The sequence below is a fragment of the Haliotis asinina genome, chromosome 11 (genome assembly GCF_037392515.1).
Source record: "Haliotis asinina isolate JCU_RB_2024 chromosome 11, JCU_Hal_asi_v2, whole genome shotgun sequence".
In the NCBI taxonomy this organism is placed as follows: domain Eukaryota; kingdom Metazoa; phylum Mollusca; class Gastropoda; order Lepetellida; family Haliotidae; genus Haliotis; species Haliotis asinina.
This window is the reverse complement of record NC_090290.1, coordinates 48,708,256-48,722,732: the sequence shown is the minus strand read 5'-3', so window position 1 is coordinate 48,722,732 and position 14,477 is coordinate 48,708,256. Positions and strand designations below refer to the sequence as shown.

General features: G+C 39.6%; 1 protein-coding gene across 1 annotated transcript in view; it reads left to right on the top strand.

Annotated features, from left to right (window-relative positions):
• Positions 1–14,477, top strand: part of LOC137255495 (calcitonin gene-related peptide type 1 receptor-like) — a 90,487-nt gene that overhangs the window by 54,592 nt on the left and 21,418 nt on the right. Inside the window, exons 8-10 of the mRNA XM_067792931.1 lie at positions 5,111–5,211; positions 5,804–5,895; positions 11,582–11,708. Coding sequence (XP_067649032.1) covers positions 5,111–5,211; positions 5,804–5,895; positions 11,582–11,708 — 320 coding nt within the window. The remainder of the gene's footprint in view (positions 1–5,110; positions 5,212–5,803; positions 5,896–11,581; positions 11,709–14,477) is intronic.

The following is a 14,477-nucleotide window of genomic DNA, read 5'->3' as shown; positions in this document are numbered from 1 at the left end:
GGCCAAGCCGGGTCGAACTATTGTGGTTGAGATGATGTTTAAAGTGTGGGGAAGAGTTCATATCTTGCATGCTTAAAATACTATGAATAGTGAATTTATGGGATGGCATTAATTGGATGTAGACGTGGGAAACATTTTCGTGCCGATAGAAACCTGGGTCCGAATGAAGTCAAATATTTATGCATTTTAAATCATGTTTCGTTTATCGATTCCACTTTTAGACGTAACCTCGGTCAACCAGCTCGCAGGAACATCGTCTTCATGAGTTTTAGCCGATTTATTCGTAGTAAACTGTATATGGCACGCGTTTGTGGCAGTCTCACGTCACCAGAAATAAGCTTCACACATTGTATCTATGTACGGAATCGAACCCCGGTTGTTTAGGGTGACGAGTGAACGCTTTTAGCGCTGGACTACCCCTAACCCTCCACAGCTGTTTATGAACCGTTCAACAGTCAAATGTCTTAGAAATTCAATTCTTTGCGGCACAGCCACGTTACTTAGATGCTGAGTATCTCCAACCTATTCCATATGTTAAATTGTAGCATCTGAAAGTTAAACTATTATTGTGGACACTTCACATTCACTAGCCATATGTATCAGTATTTTACTGCAAACAAGCACGACACATTGTAAATGTGCGTCACACCTTAACATGAATTGAACATGAATTGTGAGTTATAAGAATGAAGTGTATTATTACTGCCAAGTTTGAAATTTTAATACTGTATTTGGATATTAATTAAAATACTGTTACAAGCGTGGTCATTCACTCGCACACTTCCTACATAGAACTACTGTCTGTCGGTACCAATAATCAGTATCCGTTTATAGTGTATGCTTCAAAATAGAATGTAAGGTGATTTTCCGATAAGTATTTTATAATTATCCCAGAAGGGTTCACTTTCCAGAACAGATTTCTGTCGCATTTCTCGTGCGACAAATCACTAAATACAAGCATAGCCCGGTGGCTTTAATGATAAATGATTTTTGGGAAAAAAAACGTTTGAAAGTGGTATCAGGTTTTCACGTTCACCAAGCATGAAACCATCTACTGGTGCCCTTAGGTTTTACGAGTATTTTCCCTATTTGCTTGTCGTAATAACATAAGCTGCAGCATTTCGAAAATAATTTTATGTAAATTTACAAATATCCTTTAGGCTCACGGAACAGTTTTTTCTTTAAAAAAATCACAGGCCAATTTGTCAGAAGAGCATGCATACATTCTCTAGGGCATCCCGGCCTGCCAATTACGTGACAAGACTGTTGAAGTTATATTTTTATTATGTTGAGACGCCAAGAAACAAACTTCCTAGAGCAAAACTGATCTGACTACAGTGAGGGGATGTTCATTAATAGTTTGACGGAGATGCATAATATACTCTTTAAAAAAGTAGGGAAACCTGAACCTTCAATTTTGATAGGAAGTGTAAACGTTGACAAACGTTTCAGGTACAGGCATCTTATTAATGCACTGCACCACCAAATCCCTCTATCACCACCCCTAAACACAACGCATGATATGCAGGTGCACAACGCAGTAGTCCCATACACGTGCATGAGGTCCCATTCTTGATTTTGTCGGTTTTCAAGGTCGAGTAATCACGTAGAAAAATAATTTTGACACTCATCTTGCATCACACTTTTGTTAGTGTTTGTTTCTAATCGTATCTCTTAAAATGAAAATTGTATACATGCAAATTACATGTCACACACCAATATTCTTTCAAAATTGACTACATTCCAAATAAATATGGTTGTAAGGAAGTGCACATGCTAACGCACTGTCAAAACATTCAATAATATCATATCACCATTGACTGACTCCGGTATATCTCCTAAATATTTTTAATCGTGATTTGTAATCGTGATGATTGATGTCATGAGCATCTATCTACGTCATAGGAACACAATTACATGAACTGAAGTCCGCGAGCATGACCTCCAGGTTTCATTAGTCGCCTCTAGCAACAAGGACTGATTGCCAAAGGACAGTTCTCACCAACAGGTCTAATCTTTTCACGGGCATGTAGGAAATGGATTGTTTGCAAGTACATTAGTCAGCGACAGAATATATCTTTGTAACAACTTCCAGACGAAAGCACTTTTCTCTCTATGTCTTGGCTGATGGCATAAAACAATGCAGACTTTCCCTTATTTTTTAAGAGTATATAATTGCAGCAGAAAAACTGATTCCATAAACAATATGCATGAAATTCCTGAAAAATGTAGTGATGCTTGAATTATTTAGCAGTTAATTACACGCAACAAAGCAGCATACTTAACACATATAATAGCGGTCTGTACTGGTCCTGATTCTTGGCGTTATAGGCGACTAACGCATGTCAGTTCCGTAGATCGATGCTCATGGTGTTGACCACAGCACTGTCTGGCGAGGACAATTAATTACAGAAAAGTGTAATAAAACTGAAAGATTGTGAAAGCGGCGTAAAACTAAACTCACTGTAAATAATCACGTCTGGAGCAGACAATCCAGTGATCAGCAATTCGGTTTCGATAACGAGTCAATATATGGTCAGCAAGCCTGAACACCTATAACCCTGATCATGGGTCTGTATCTGGAAAATCTGGAGTATGATTGATGTCATGAGCATCTATCTACGTCACAGGAATACAATTACATGAACTGAAGTCCGCGAGCATGACCTCCAGGTTTCATTAGTCGTCTCTAGCAACAAGGACTGATTGCCAAAGAACAGTTCTCACCAACAGGTCTAATCTTTCACGGGCATGTAGGAAATGGATTGTTTTCAAGTACATTAGTCAGCGACAGAATATATTTTTGGAACAACTTTCAGACGAAAGCACTTTTCACTCTATGTCTTGGCTGATGGCATAAAACAATGCAGGCGTCATAGCGAGATCTAGGTGCAATTACTCGCTTTCAGACTCCGACATTATCATGTGAATCACAGAGGGAAGCTGGGCTGGGGTAATTGGTAGCTAAACCCTGAAGGGCGTGATGGCTTTTATCATTAATAAAAGGTTTCATATGTTGGTGGCTTCGTTGGCTGCTTTAAGGCCACGCACAGCAATATGCCAGATATATAGCGGGGATCTGGAAATAATCTATTCTGGACTATACAATCCAGTGATCAACACCATGAACATCGATCTACGCAAGTGGGATACGAAGACGTGTCAGCCATCTCAACGAGCCTGACCACCCGATCCCCTTACACGGCCTCTTGGATTACTGAAGACCAATTCGTATCCCAATGTTCACGTGTTATATCAATATGCCAATAAGTGGATTGGTGCTGTCTGTAATGAACTGATTTAGGAAAGACAACGCAAAATAAGAAATGCGTTGTATTTAAAAAAAACACACGTTAGACAACCTGCTCTCAAATATTTGGCGACAAGTGAATGAGATACTGAATTTAGTATGTTTGTTTTACATGTACCCTGGAAGAACGAATCCGTTGCCAACTTTTGACTGGGATATATCGTCAAACAATACGCTGGGTACGGGTGCGGTTGGTAGACTAGTGAAACTGCTTTAGAGGCATTTTAGAAGTTGCTGAGCTAAAGGTGAAGGAACACGTTTTCTGGATGATCAACTTCTTTATTTTCACAATGGCGACGTTTCGGTATGGATTCTGTATATACCGTCGCCATTGTGAAAATAAAGAAGCTGATCATCGATAAAACTTGTTCCTTCACCTTTGGTAGACTAGTGGTTAAAGAGGTCGGTCACCACGCCGAACACCCGGGGTCGATTTCCCATACAATGTGTGAAGCCTATTTCTGGTGTAGTTCACTTTGATATAGTTGGAATACTTGCTAGAGGCGGCGTAAAACTAAAGTCACTTTCATTAGGTAAAGATCACGCATTTACCTGTCAGCTTGTGTGATCAGTATGTGCTTATATCAGATGTGTGAGTTTATTCATGGTCAATATTGATCTCTGATCAGTTGTGTAAGCTGTGTAAGGCACGATGCCTTGTAATGACTAATGTAACGTAATCTAACCTTTCAGTTTCACAGTAAACACAATTCAGGAAACTAAACTATAGTAGAATGTCCGCTTTTCTCTCAGAAATGGTTCGGAATTAGTTTAGGGAGCAAGTCAACCTACAAACGTATGCAAATACCAAAATACTTTCAACTTTCAAACAAAACAATACATGTATTCCTATAAACCTGACATGCGATGATCAAAGCGCACACAATCTTCGCTCTCTGAATAGAACAAATCCACTGAGGCATATGGGACGAATGAGTCGGTAAAACGTGCTTTACGCTCCAGTCAGCCGAAAAACGATGGTACTTCAGACAGTTTCGAATCTGGCATGTGAAGGTCGTTGTCTTGCTTACGTGTGTGGCAATGGTATTGATCTTCTTGTGCTGATTCTTCGTGAAGATCTGGGTTAGAATTGGTCTTGAGGAACACATGCTTGTCGTTAGAAGTGATTAATGTTGTTGAGCGTAAAACTAAAGTCATTTGCTCGCGTGTTTTCGTCCAGCGAGCTGCGAGTGCCTGCAGAGTCGTTTATGTGTGTTATTCACTCCTTCAATTAAGTCGAGATTCGGGTCTGAATTGGTCCTCAGCAGTCTATGGTTGTCGTAAGAACCTTCAAACGGGATCGGCTGGTCAGACTCGCTGGCCTGGTTGACACACGTCATCGTATCCCAGTTGCCTAGTTCGATGACCACAACATCAACCATTGGATTGTCCAGTCGAGTCTCGACTGTATACAGCGAGGTCATATTGTTGGAATATCATTGGTAAGTGGGGCGTTAAGAAAGACGCTGATAGACAATTACTCTAATCTGATAACTGACGACTCCGCCTGTAGCCCCCTCACACACTCACCCTCCCCAACCCCCTTCACACACACACACACACACACACACACACACACACACACACACACACACACACACACACACACCAGTGAGTGAGAGAACGAGGGAGAGTGAAGAGTATTTCACAATTCTTCAAAACAGATCTGACAGGACATACAACTTGAAGGCAAAGTGTGATAAATCGTGTATCAACACATTAGTGACACCAGGTGTTAATGAAAAAGCAAAATGTGTATAAGTAGGGTTTGTTTCATAACGGTAACCTTTGTTCTTTCAGCGTATGCTCGGAAAACGTGCAAGGACAATGGTCAGTGGTACAGCCATCCAAAAGTTCCCAACAAACCCTGGACAGATTACACCGCATGCTCCAAATTACAGGTACGTGAACCAGGCGTTTGGCCACGTCTGTCGTAAGAGGCGGCTAACGGGATCGTGGGGTCAGGCTCTCCGACTTCCAACTTATCCCAATCGATGCTCATGTTGCTCTTCAGCAAACCGATGCTTGTCGTAACAGGCGTGTAACTGGATTGGTATGTCCATGACTTGGTTGACACATGTCATCGTATTCCAGTTGTGTAGATTGATGCTCATGATGGCCATCACTGGATTACCTTGTCCAAATATTTACAGGTGCACCTTTCAAGTGATTTGTTGTTCTGTTGTTTACCGCCGCATTCATCAATATCCAAGCTATATGTCAGCGGCTTGTAAATAATCAGTGCGATTACAGAATATGTTCGCCACATTATTTGTGACTATTTTCCCATGTTTGCTTCTAATACTCAGGATTGGGGTTTGGGGGATAGGGTTTCAGAGCTAGGGTAAGGTTATGGTTCGAGTTTAGACAAGAAAATCAAGTGATCAACATCGATTATTTACAGACCACCTCCATCTAGATGAACGTTGTTTACACGGTGATAATACCAATCGAGGTATAGCAGTAACAGAATCGTTGCTATGTCTTTTTCAGGAAGAGAGAGATGTGATCATGGTATACATTTCTGGGTACTCTTTGTCAATCATCCTTTGTGTACTGGGAGTCATCATCTTCAACATGTTCAGGTGAGCTAACTGCAATACGGTTTTTACAGAAAATTCATTGTTTAAACAAATATTCTTTAGAACAGGTCATCTGCAAGTTATGCTGTAAGAGGCGACAAACTGGATCAGATGTATGTATGTATGTATGTGTGTGTGTGTGTGTGTGTGTGTGTGAAATCTGTTTTAATTCTCATTTCTTAATTCCCCCAAATAACAGACATATCAGTCTAGTTCTTCATGGATGCTCGTGGTAGTATATGTGGTACATCATTATACATGTATTCATCATTTAAGACGGAAATACAGGTCAAAGGTTACAGACACGTTTTTGGAAAGAGGAAACGTTACAAGGCACGATGTTACAATGCAACAAGATACGGATCCATTGATTGAGCCTATTCGGTTAACAGCTGAGATGTTCCTCAGCAACTACGTTAAGCATGTTCCGCCAAATTACGAAACCCAAAACAATAAACAAGAATACAAAGTGTTCATCTTTGTATAACCCGTAAAGATCTGGGCTAGATTTTGTTTTATCTTCAGGAACCCATGCTTTTCTTCAGCGACTAACGAGATCGGGTGGCTTGGCATTAGCAAGTCTTCGAATCCTAAGTGCTTAGAACCAATGTGCTTTGAACTAGGAAACGTCAGAGTGACCTCTCAATGTAAACCCAACAATGACTCGTGGAATTCCGGGTTTGATTTAAACATATTTGATACACAAATTTGAAAGGGATCAGGGACAAGTTATGCAACTTATAATACCCGCTCCCTGAAAATTTTACCGTTCAGAGTAGGCCTCCAGCAGTCAGTCCTGGTCTTGAGGTGCTGCACCAAATCGAGCGTTAACACTGATGCACTTCGTCAACATCGTGCCACCGTACTCATCAAAGTATACGCTATACTCCACCGTACTCGTCAAACTATACGTTATACTCTACCGTACTCATCAAATTATACGTCTATAACCTATCTCCAGTAACTACAAGGTTACACGTCGGGGACGCAGGTGCTCCCATTTCACGCTATGAACTTCTCCGTTTAGTCAGACAGGAAGGAGACTCGGCAACTATCTTTACTCCAGACATCCAGAGACGAAATACACTGAATCTGCGACAGTAGATTACACGGAACGGTAGTGCCATGACTGAGGACTAACAGCTTGACCCGGGTGCACTAATCACCTCATTTGTAACGCAACCTTTTCAGACAATGATCCGTTTGACCACACACATGTATATACATATATGCAATGAATGCCACAGAATCAATTTGGTGTATGGAGCTAATTAGTTGAAAAAGGCGCGGTCTGTAGCAATAAGATGAATGTTACCCGTATCACTCAATACACTCGACGAATCGAGTAATCCCCAGAGTCACGTCTGTCAGCATGAGCTCATTTTTGTTTTGTTTTTTACAATGACATCATCGTTTAATCTTCAGAATAGTACGGTCAAACGCTTCACAAACTGTGAACGACATTTTACAATTGGATATGTTTCTTACGACATATCTGTTATTCAATCTTGTGGACCCTTTTTTCATGCATTTAAACTTTAAAAATTAAAGTTAGTATCACTGGTATCGAAGGGTTTGCTTACCAATATTGTGAACAGTTTACGTCATTTTGTCAAACGAATTAAATATTCTGTGTTTCTGATTTTTAAACCTCCATCTCCATTTTCTTTGAAATGTAAGTTTTCCACTTCAAGAGACAATCTAAATGTGTAACTCAAATGTACATATGTGGCCGTATTGATTACGTTTAGATGACACATTTCGTCGGACCACATACGTTTTCCAAGTCTCCCTCCCTCCCTGAAACCTCTAAAATTTGTTTTAGCTCTTTTTGCCTACAAATTATATTTGTTGTGAAACATGGCTTGTGTTGCAACGGGCAATATCAAAGATTACGAGCGCTATGTCATTTGGGGGACTGAAAGTCTTTAAATCTGTCAGTGTATACCAAAGAAAACTGCTAATTACAAAATCAGTTGTACACCCAAAGACATCGTGAGAATGTGCTGATGAATTATTTTCAACATGCATATCAACTGTTCGGGAAAGCGCAAGCTTATCACGCCCCACAAGTTTGCAACTGCATACTTCACAAACACCTGCAAATGGCTGTGTGATTGAATATATCCGGAGCATGTGACACTCGTCAAAATAGTGAACTGCATCAGAAATTTAATTGGTCATCGATGCGATACTTTTTATGATTTTCCCATCGTTTCTGAGACATTTTGTAAAGATTTTCTTAGACACTGAAGATTATATTTTGATCCGAACAAGAGTTGTGTGCCGCACTTTTGGATCTTCCTGAAAGGAAAATGTTCAATTGCACCTCATGTGCCGTGTACTCTTGACATCGAAGGCCGTAGCTGTTTGGGAAATGCTCACCACGAAGGAAAGTTGAATATTGGAGTACTGACATCATCCCTCTTGTCACCAGTCTTGCAAAATGCTTTATTGAAACATGGCAGATTTGTAGTGACAACAGCGCACTCTTGGTGACCAACTTTTTTTCATTTCGCGACTTCATGACACCAATCAGAGCCACTGGTGGCGTGACAAAGGCTTTGATGTTTTCATTATCCAGCGTTCATACTTTAGTCAGCATCAGTATCAAAGGATTTCATCACTCAACTTCCTTTATAAATGTCAATTGCAAACGTTTGTTTGTTAATCGCAGGATTAACCATCATCCCTAATACAATCAAGGGAGGAATTTCTTTAAATTAACAGAAGGGATTTAACAAAGTGGTTTGATATCATGTGGATTGTTATAAATTCTCATAATCTGCTTGAGTTAATACAATTGGAGAAAAGAACCAAGTTCAATTGTGTCCATACATTGCAGCTGCATCACTTTCACACCAAACAAACGTACGCGAAAACGCTGTCCCTTCATCAAAATGTCACTTGTAAACAATTGCTGTCCTCTAAACTTCAGATATCATCTGTATCATATCATCTGAAGTTTAGGAGACACAATATGTGAAATTATGGATTTCCCAGTAAGAGTAGTTTTGACATATTCGGCGATGCAACATTTTAAAAATAATTTGGCTTTTGTTTGTTTGTTGTTTAACGCTGCTCTCAACAATCTCACAGCTATATGACATGATCTGCAATGATAGTCTGGTTAGTCCAGTGATCGATAGCATGAGCATCAACCTACGCAGTTGGAATATGACGACATGGATCAACCAGTTCAGCGTCCCTGATCACCTGGTCCTATTAGTCGACAAGCACGGGTTACATGAGATGAGTTCTAGCCCGGATCTTCAAGGGTCACGTGTTTGATTTACAGGATTCGTTAACTTGAGATTGGAATTAGTTAAGACTATGCTATAAAAGCTTTAAAGAGGGCCTTTGTTCAGGATCTGTTTGTTCCTAATAAGGTTTCAATTTCAACATTCTCTAGGACTTCATAAAGCTTCAAGAATATTTTCCGCACCTGTGTTCAATATGTTCTCCGGTTCTGTTTTCACTTATATCATTATGTTCCCATGTTTGTTTCTCGTGAACAGTTGTCTTGCCCTTGAATGTGTTTGTGACGGAGGCCACTGCTTTGGCAGGATCCACTCAACTTTTCGATTGTCACTATTTAACCTGGTAATCAGCCTGGTTTTACCACTATTTAATACCAGTTCCCGAAAGGACGATTATGATATACTCAGAATCGTGCCACTGGGTAATGATAATGAAAGTGGCTGTGTCGCTTTTATTTAATATGAAGACAAAATGTTCGCGTTCTAGTAATATAATGTAACACTGTTATTTATTCTCGCAGTGTTACACTACAATAGCATTTTTGGCCTATTCTTATGAATGTAAAATGTGTTTTTGCATTCTCGTTTAATCAGTGTAAATCAGTGTAATTTAATCTCGTTTAATCAGTGTAATACACACGCATATTTGACACCGAATCTGCCTTTGTCGTTTGAAACAGAGCTGTAAAGCCAGATTTGTGTGACCAGCTAATCGAAATCAGACCAGTTTCATCTGGAAATCCAAAAATTGGGAAAGTATATTTTGGCTTAAAACTGTCATTAAAAGTAAATTAAAAGATATTTGCCAGCGAATTTAGATATCAACAATTGAAACCTCTTCCAAAGCAACTACTTAAAGCATTTTGAAATATCCATCAATCAATTTTGAACCTAAATTTTCAGCTTTACAATAACGTGTTAAAAGTCCGAACATCCAAGCATTTCCATCCAATCAAACCAGGTAGATGGCGATGAATCCCAGTAAATTGAATGACACCAAGACTGAGTTCTTGACCATTAGATCCAGGCATCAACTCTTCAACATGCGTGGCAATTTATCTCTTGAAATTGGAGAGGATCACACAGTCTGACCCTGCAACAAATTTTGGTGTCATCTTTCAAACAACAATTTTATTAGAAAATCACTCAGCAAAGGATTCTTCTATCTTCAATATTAGCAAGATCCGAAACTTTAGACTTCAACAGCGCCCAGCTTCTTATGGCCACATTTGTTCTCTGTAAACTTGGATGTTGCAACTCCCTCTATTATAACATTCCTCAACATCTCCTTTCACAACTTCAACGAATTCAGAATTCAGCCGTCCGTGTAGTTGCCTGTGCACCACGCAATCAAACTGTGACACCTGTCCTCCAAACTCTTCTCTGACAGCCTGCATCAAGCAGAATTCTATACCGACTTCTCCTTCTTCTTATACACAGCTCCATCTATGAAAACAAGTCTTCTCAATATCCCCAAAACCTTGTTCATCTCCATGTTCAAAGCCGATTTCTCCGCTCGCCAACCTCTCTACTGCTTGTACTGTCTCACGTCAAAACAGCCATGGGATCAAGAGCGTTCTCTGCTGCAGCCCCCTATCTCTGGAACATTCTACAACTCGCCCTAAAAGCTGCTAAAAACCGCTCCTAAATTCATCTTTTCAAACTCTCTTTTCCATAGACATTGTCCACAATCTTTTCTCTTTGTAGCGCCACTGAGCAATACTATTTGGAAATAGGCGATGACATTGGTTACGAATATAATTAATTATTTATGCCCCAAATTAGACTTTATAAAAACATATATTCATACGTTATTATATGCATAAAATGAATATCCTGTTTAAAACAAGTAAGGTAGGAACTTTAAGAAAACTTTCAATTTGCCGGAAATAAAAATGACTTTATTTAAGAAATGACTTCAATAACTTAATATCTAACTCGCTCGATGTACATTGCACCTATCATACTGTTTGTATAAATGCAAATACTATTAATGTACCTCTTCTGGTGCAGTTTGCAGCTACAGTGAATGAAATTCAGTTCACTTTAGAAATTGCAACACCATTAGATATTTTGCATTATTACTTAGTAACACACGTTCTGGTCCCCATGTGTATTTTACGTGTGTGATGTCTTTTAACCCCTTATCTTTCACAAATCAATCACAAAATTACACTTTAACGATTGTCCCTGATCAAATAGCAGCGTCTCTAAACTGTATATGGCTTTTTCAGGAAAATACAATCGTTTCAAATATTATAAACACTTACAGCAAACAGGCTGTCCCATTTTCATAATCATAATCATAATAAGGCGCGTGGGTAATTGGAGCACTAGTTTTGGAAGCCACGATCTACGGATTATAGCTCGACTAAGGGACGTAACTCTAAACAACATGATGACTTGTTTGAACCTAATGTTTTTTTCAGACAGCTGAAGTGTAGTCGGGTGACCATGCATCAACATCTGTTTATATCCTACATCTTGACTGGAGCGATGTGGATTCTCACCTACACCACTGTTCCCATGAAACCAGAGATCCTCCATAGCAACCCGGTAGGTACCAATCAACGTGGACCACTGTTACCATGCAACAAGAGATCCCCATAGCAACCCGGTAGGTACCGCTTAACATGCACCACTGTTCCCATACACCCACAGATCAGCCATAACAACCTAGTAGGTACCATTTAGCGCACACCTCTGTTACCATGCAACCAGAAATCCTCCATAGCAACCCGGTATGTATCACCAAGTCTGCCAGTTTAGAAAATGAGGTATATCGTAAAAGACAGAACAGAGGATCAGGTCTTTGAATTCCATTTAAAAGTGACACACGTCGGTTTCGAATGGATGTCAAGTGCTATATTATGAGGAAAGTTTCCTGTGCAACTGTTTCCACCAATACATCTGAGAAACCCTTAGACCCCTTAGCACCAGACTCAAAGGACGCCTGTCCTCCGCCAACAAACTAGACATGAAGTCCGCCGTCAGTGAACACATCTTCAAGAACAAAGTGAATGCGTCATTGGGCTTTACGAAACTTTTAACCATATTCCAGCAATACACGGCGGGGGACACCAAATATGGGCTTCACACATTGTACCCATGTGGGGAATCGACAAGTGACAAATGAACGTTTTACCCTCCAGTTTTACCCCACCGCCCCCTCAAGAACGGAGATCATCACGTAATGTAGGAAGCCACTTATTCCTCCAGCATAGATTGTTTGAAAACGGCGGTTAGTGAGAAATCAAATAAAGGCAAGATATATGGATTGTATAATTATATTTTAACTGAAGGGTAATCGACTAGAATCTCGCACCCTTACTATTATATGTGAATGACAATTCAACATTTAATGCATCAGCGACAAAACTTATTCACAATGTTGTCATACGTATTGTGTTCTGCTTCACTATTGACTTACCTTTGCATGTGTTTGCGAAGGGTGCCATCAGTTAACAGGATGCACTAACTTTCCACGAATACCTGGTGTCGTCACTATTTGATAGTGATAATAAACACACGGTAAAAATGACAACTATCATAGTCATATGGGACCAACATAATCTGTGTTAGCAGATGAACAAGAGTAGATTTTATTAACCTGAAATAAAACCAACCATCGCTCACACCAGCTTGGGTTGTCAGTCCAGATTTAAAGAGGCCACTATGCGACGGTGTTGAATTGTTATTTAAAGAATGAATAATATGTTTCGTAAATATATAAATGGTATTTTATGACTGGTAGAATAAACTAGTAACTGGGATTGGTCGTGCCTGTATCATAAAAAGGGTTTAAGTGTCGTAAAATTAATTGTCTCCATGAGAGGGTTAAAGTAAGACCATGTCTTTTAAAGTATATATAATATGACCATATTTTCAATCGTGTAATATATGATCGTATAACACAATGGCTCGATTTGTCTGAACGGATAATGTATTTTTTTATGTTGTGCTGGTGTTTAGTGTTAAGATGTTTTCCGATTTTCACACTAGTTTTACCTTTATGTCTGTGATGTTGCATTTGTTTTAACTGTCCTCTGTTGACATGTTAAAGTTTAACGTAATGTACAAGGAATGTAAAACTTGGTTTAGTCACGATATGTGTGAAATACTTCCAATGTGACATAAATTCTTAACTCACTATTCTCCAGCGTTGTCGTTTGAGATTGAGTGAGTGAGTTTTTATTTTTAAACCGCTTTCACCAATATTCTAGCACTATACCAGAAATAGGTTCACACACTGTACACATGTCGATCGAACCCGGTCCTCGGCGTGACTAGCGAAAGATTTAACCATTAGGCTACCCTCATCACCCCTTTTAAATGCGAAATCTATTGTATCGATGTGGCAGAGTCTATCTTAATTTAGTTTCTCTTTCGCTGATAGGTGTTTATGCAACAGTTTCGTGAAGTCAGATACACGCCCGAATACGACACCCCAAACAAATTGGGTAAATGTTGACTTGGCCGTGCTCAGTTTTATGTCGGTGTAGAAGCCATCCTCTTTGATCAAGGTTTCCGAACACGAATCAGGTCAGAGGTTTGAATCCCATAAGGGGAATTTTATAGCCGCTACTTTAGGAAAAGGGCAGATAAAATTTCCGTTTTACTGTTTATGCTTAACTTGTTTTATATCCCCAGTCTCTCGCTTCATCAACCTAAATACATGTGGTTTGCTTTGATCATTGGCAAATGAAGAAATAACGCGAGATTAGTCAATATATCCTTAGAAATTGCCTTGCAGGTCGACTTCACTTAAACTTGTCCGATCCTTATGTGTCTGTCGGTTGAATTAAATCTGCTTTCCCACCACACACTCTTGACAAGAGACACAAGGGAACATAAGTCCGTAAGATGTCTTTAGCGATGTCATTGGTGTTCATTGACGTTAGGAAGATTATATTTGCACGATCCTGTGCGGATACAAAGATTCCATATCAAATTATGCGTATTGGATATTTATTAACTGACTATTGTTTTCTTAGGGAGAAAGGGCAGTTTGGGGATTATTTTATCGTGTAACAATTTCCACCTCGATCTGCGTTATTGTGGTTTATTCTTAAGCAAATATTAAATGACATCGTTCCACCAAACTGGCACTGTCAAATATCATCCTCATTTCAGTGTCACTATGCAAATCAGACCAGACAATCCAGTGGTTGAGAGTATGATCATCGATCTGCACAGTTTGGATATGATAACACGTGTCACCCTTGTCAGCGAGCCTGAACTCAGATCCCGATCGATCATCGCCTTTTAGCGGTTTATGACGTCGTCATATATGACTAAGATCTTTTTGTATGGATACATCGTCTA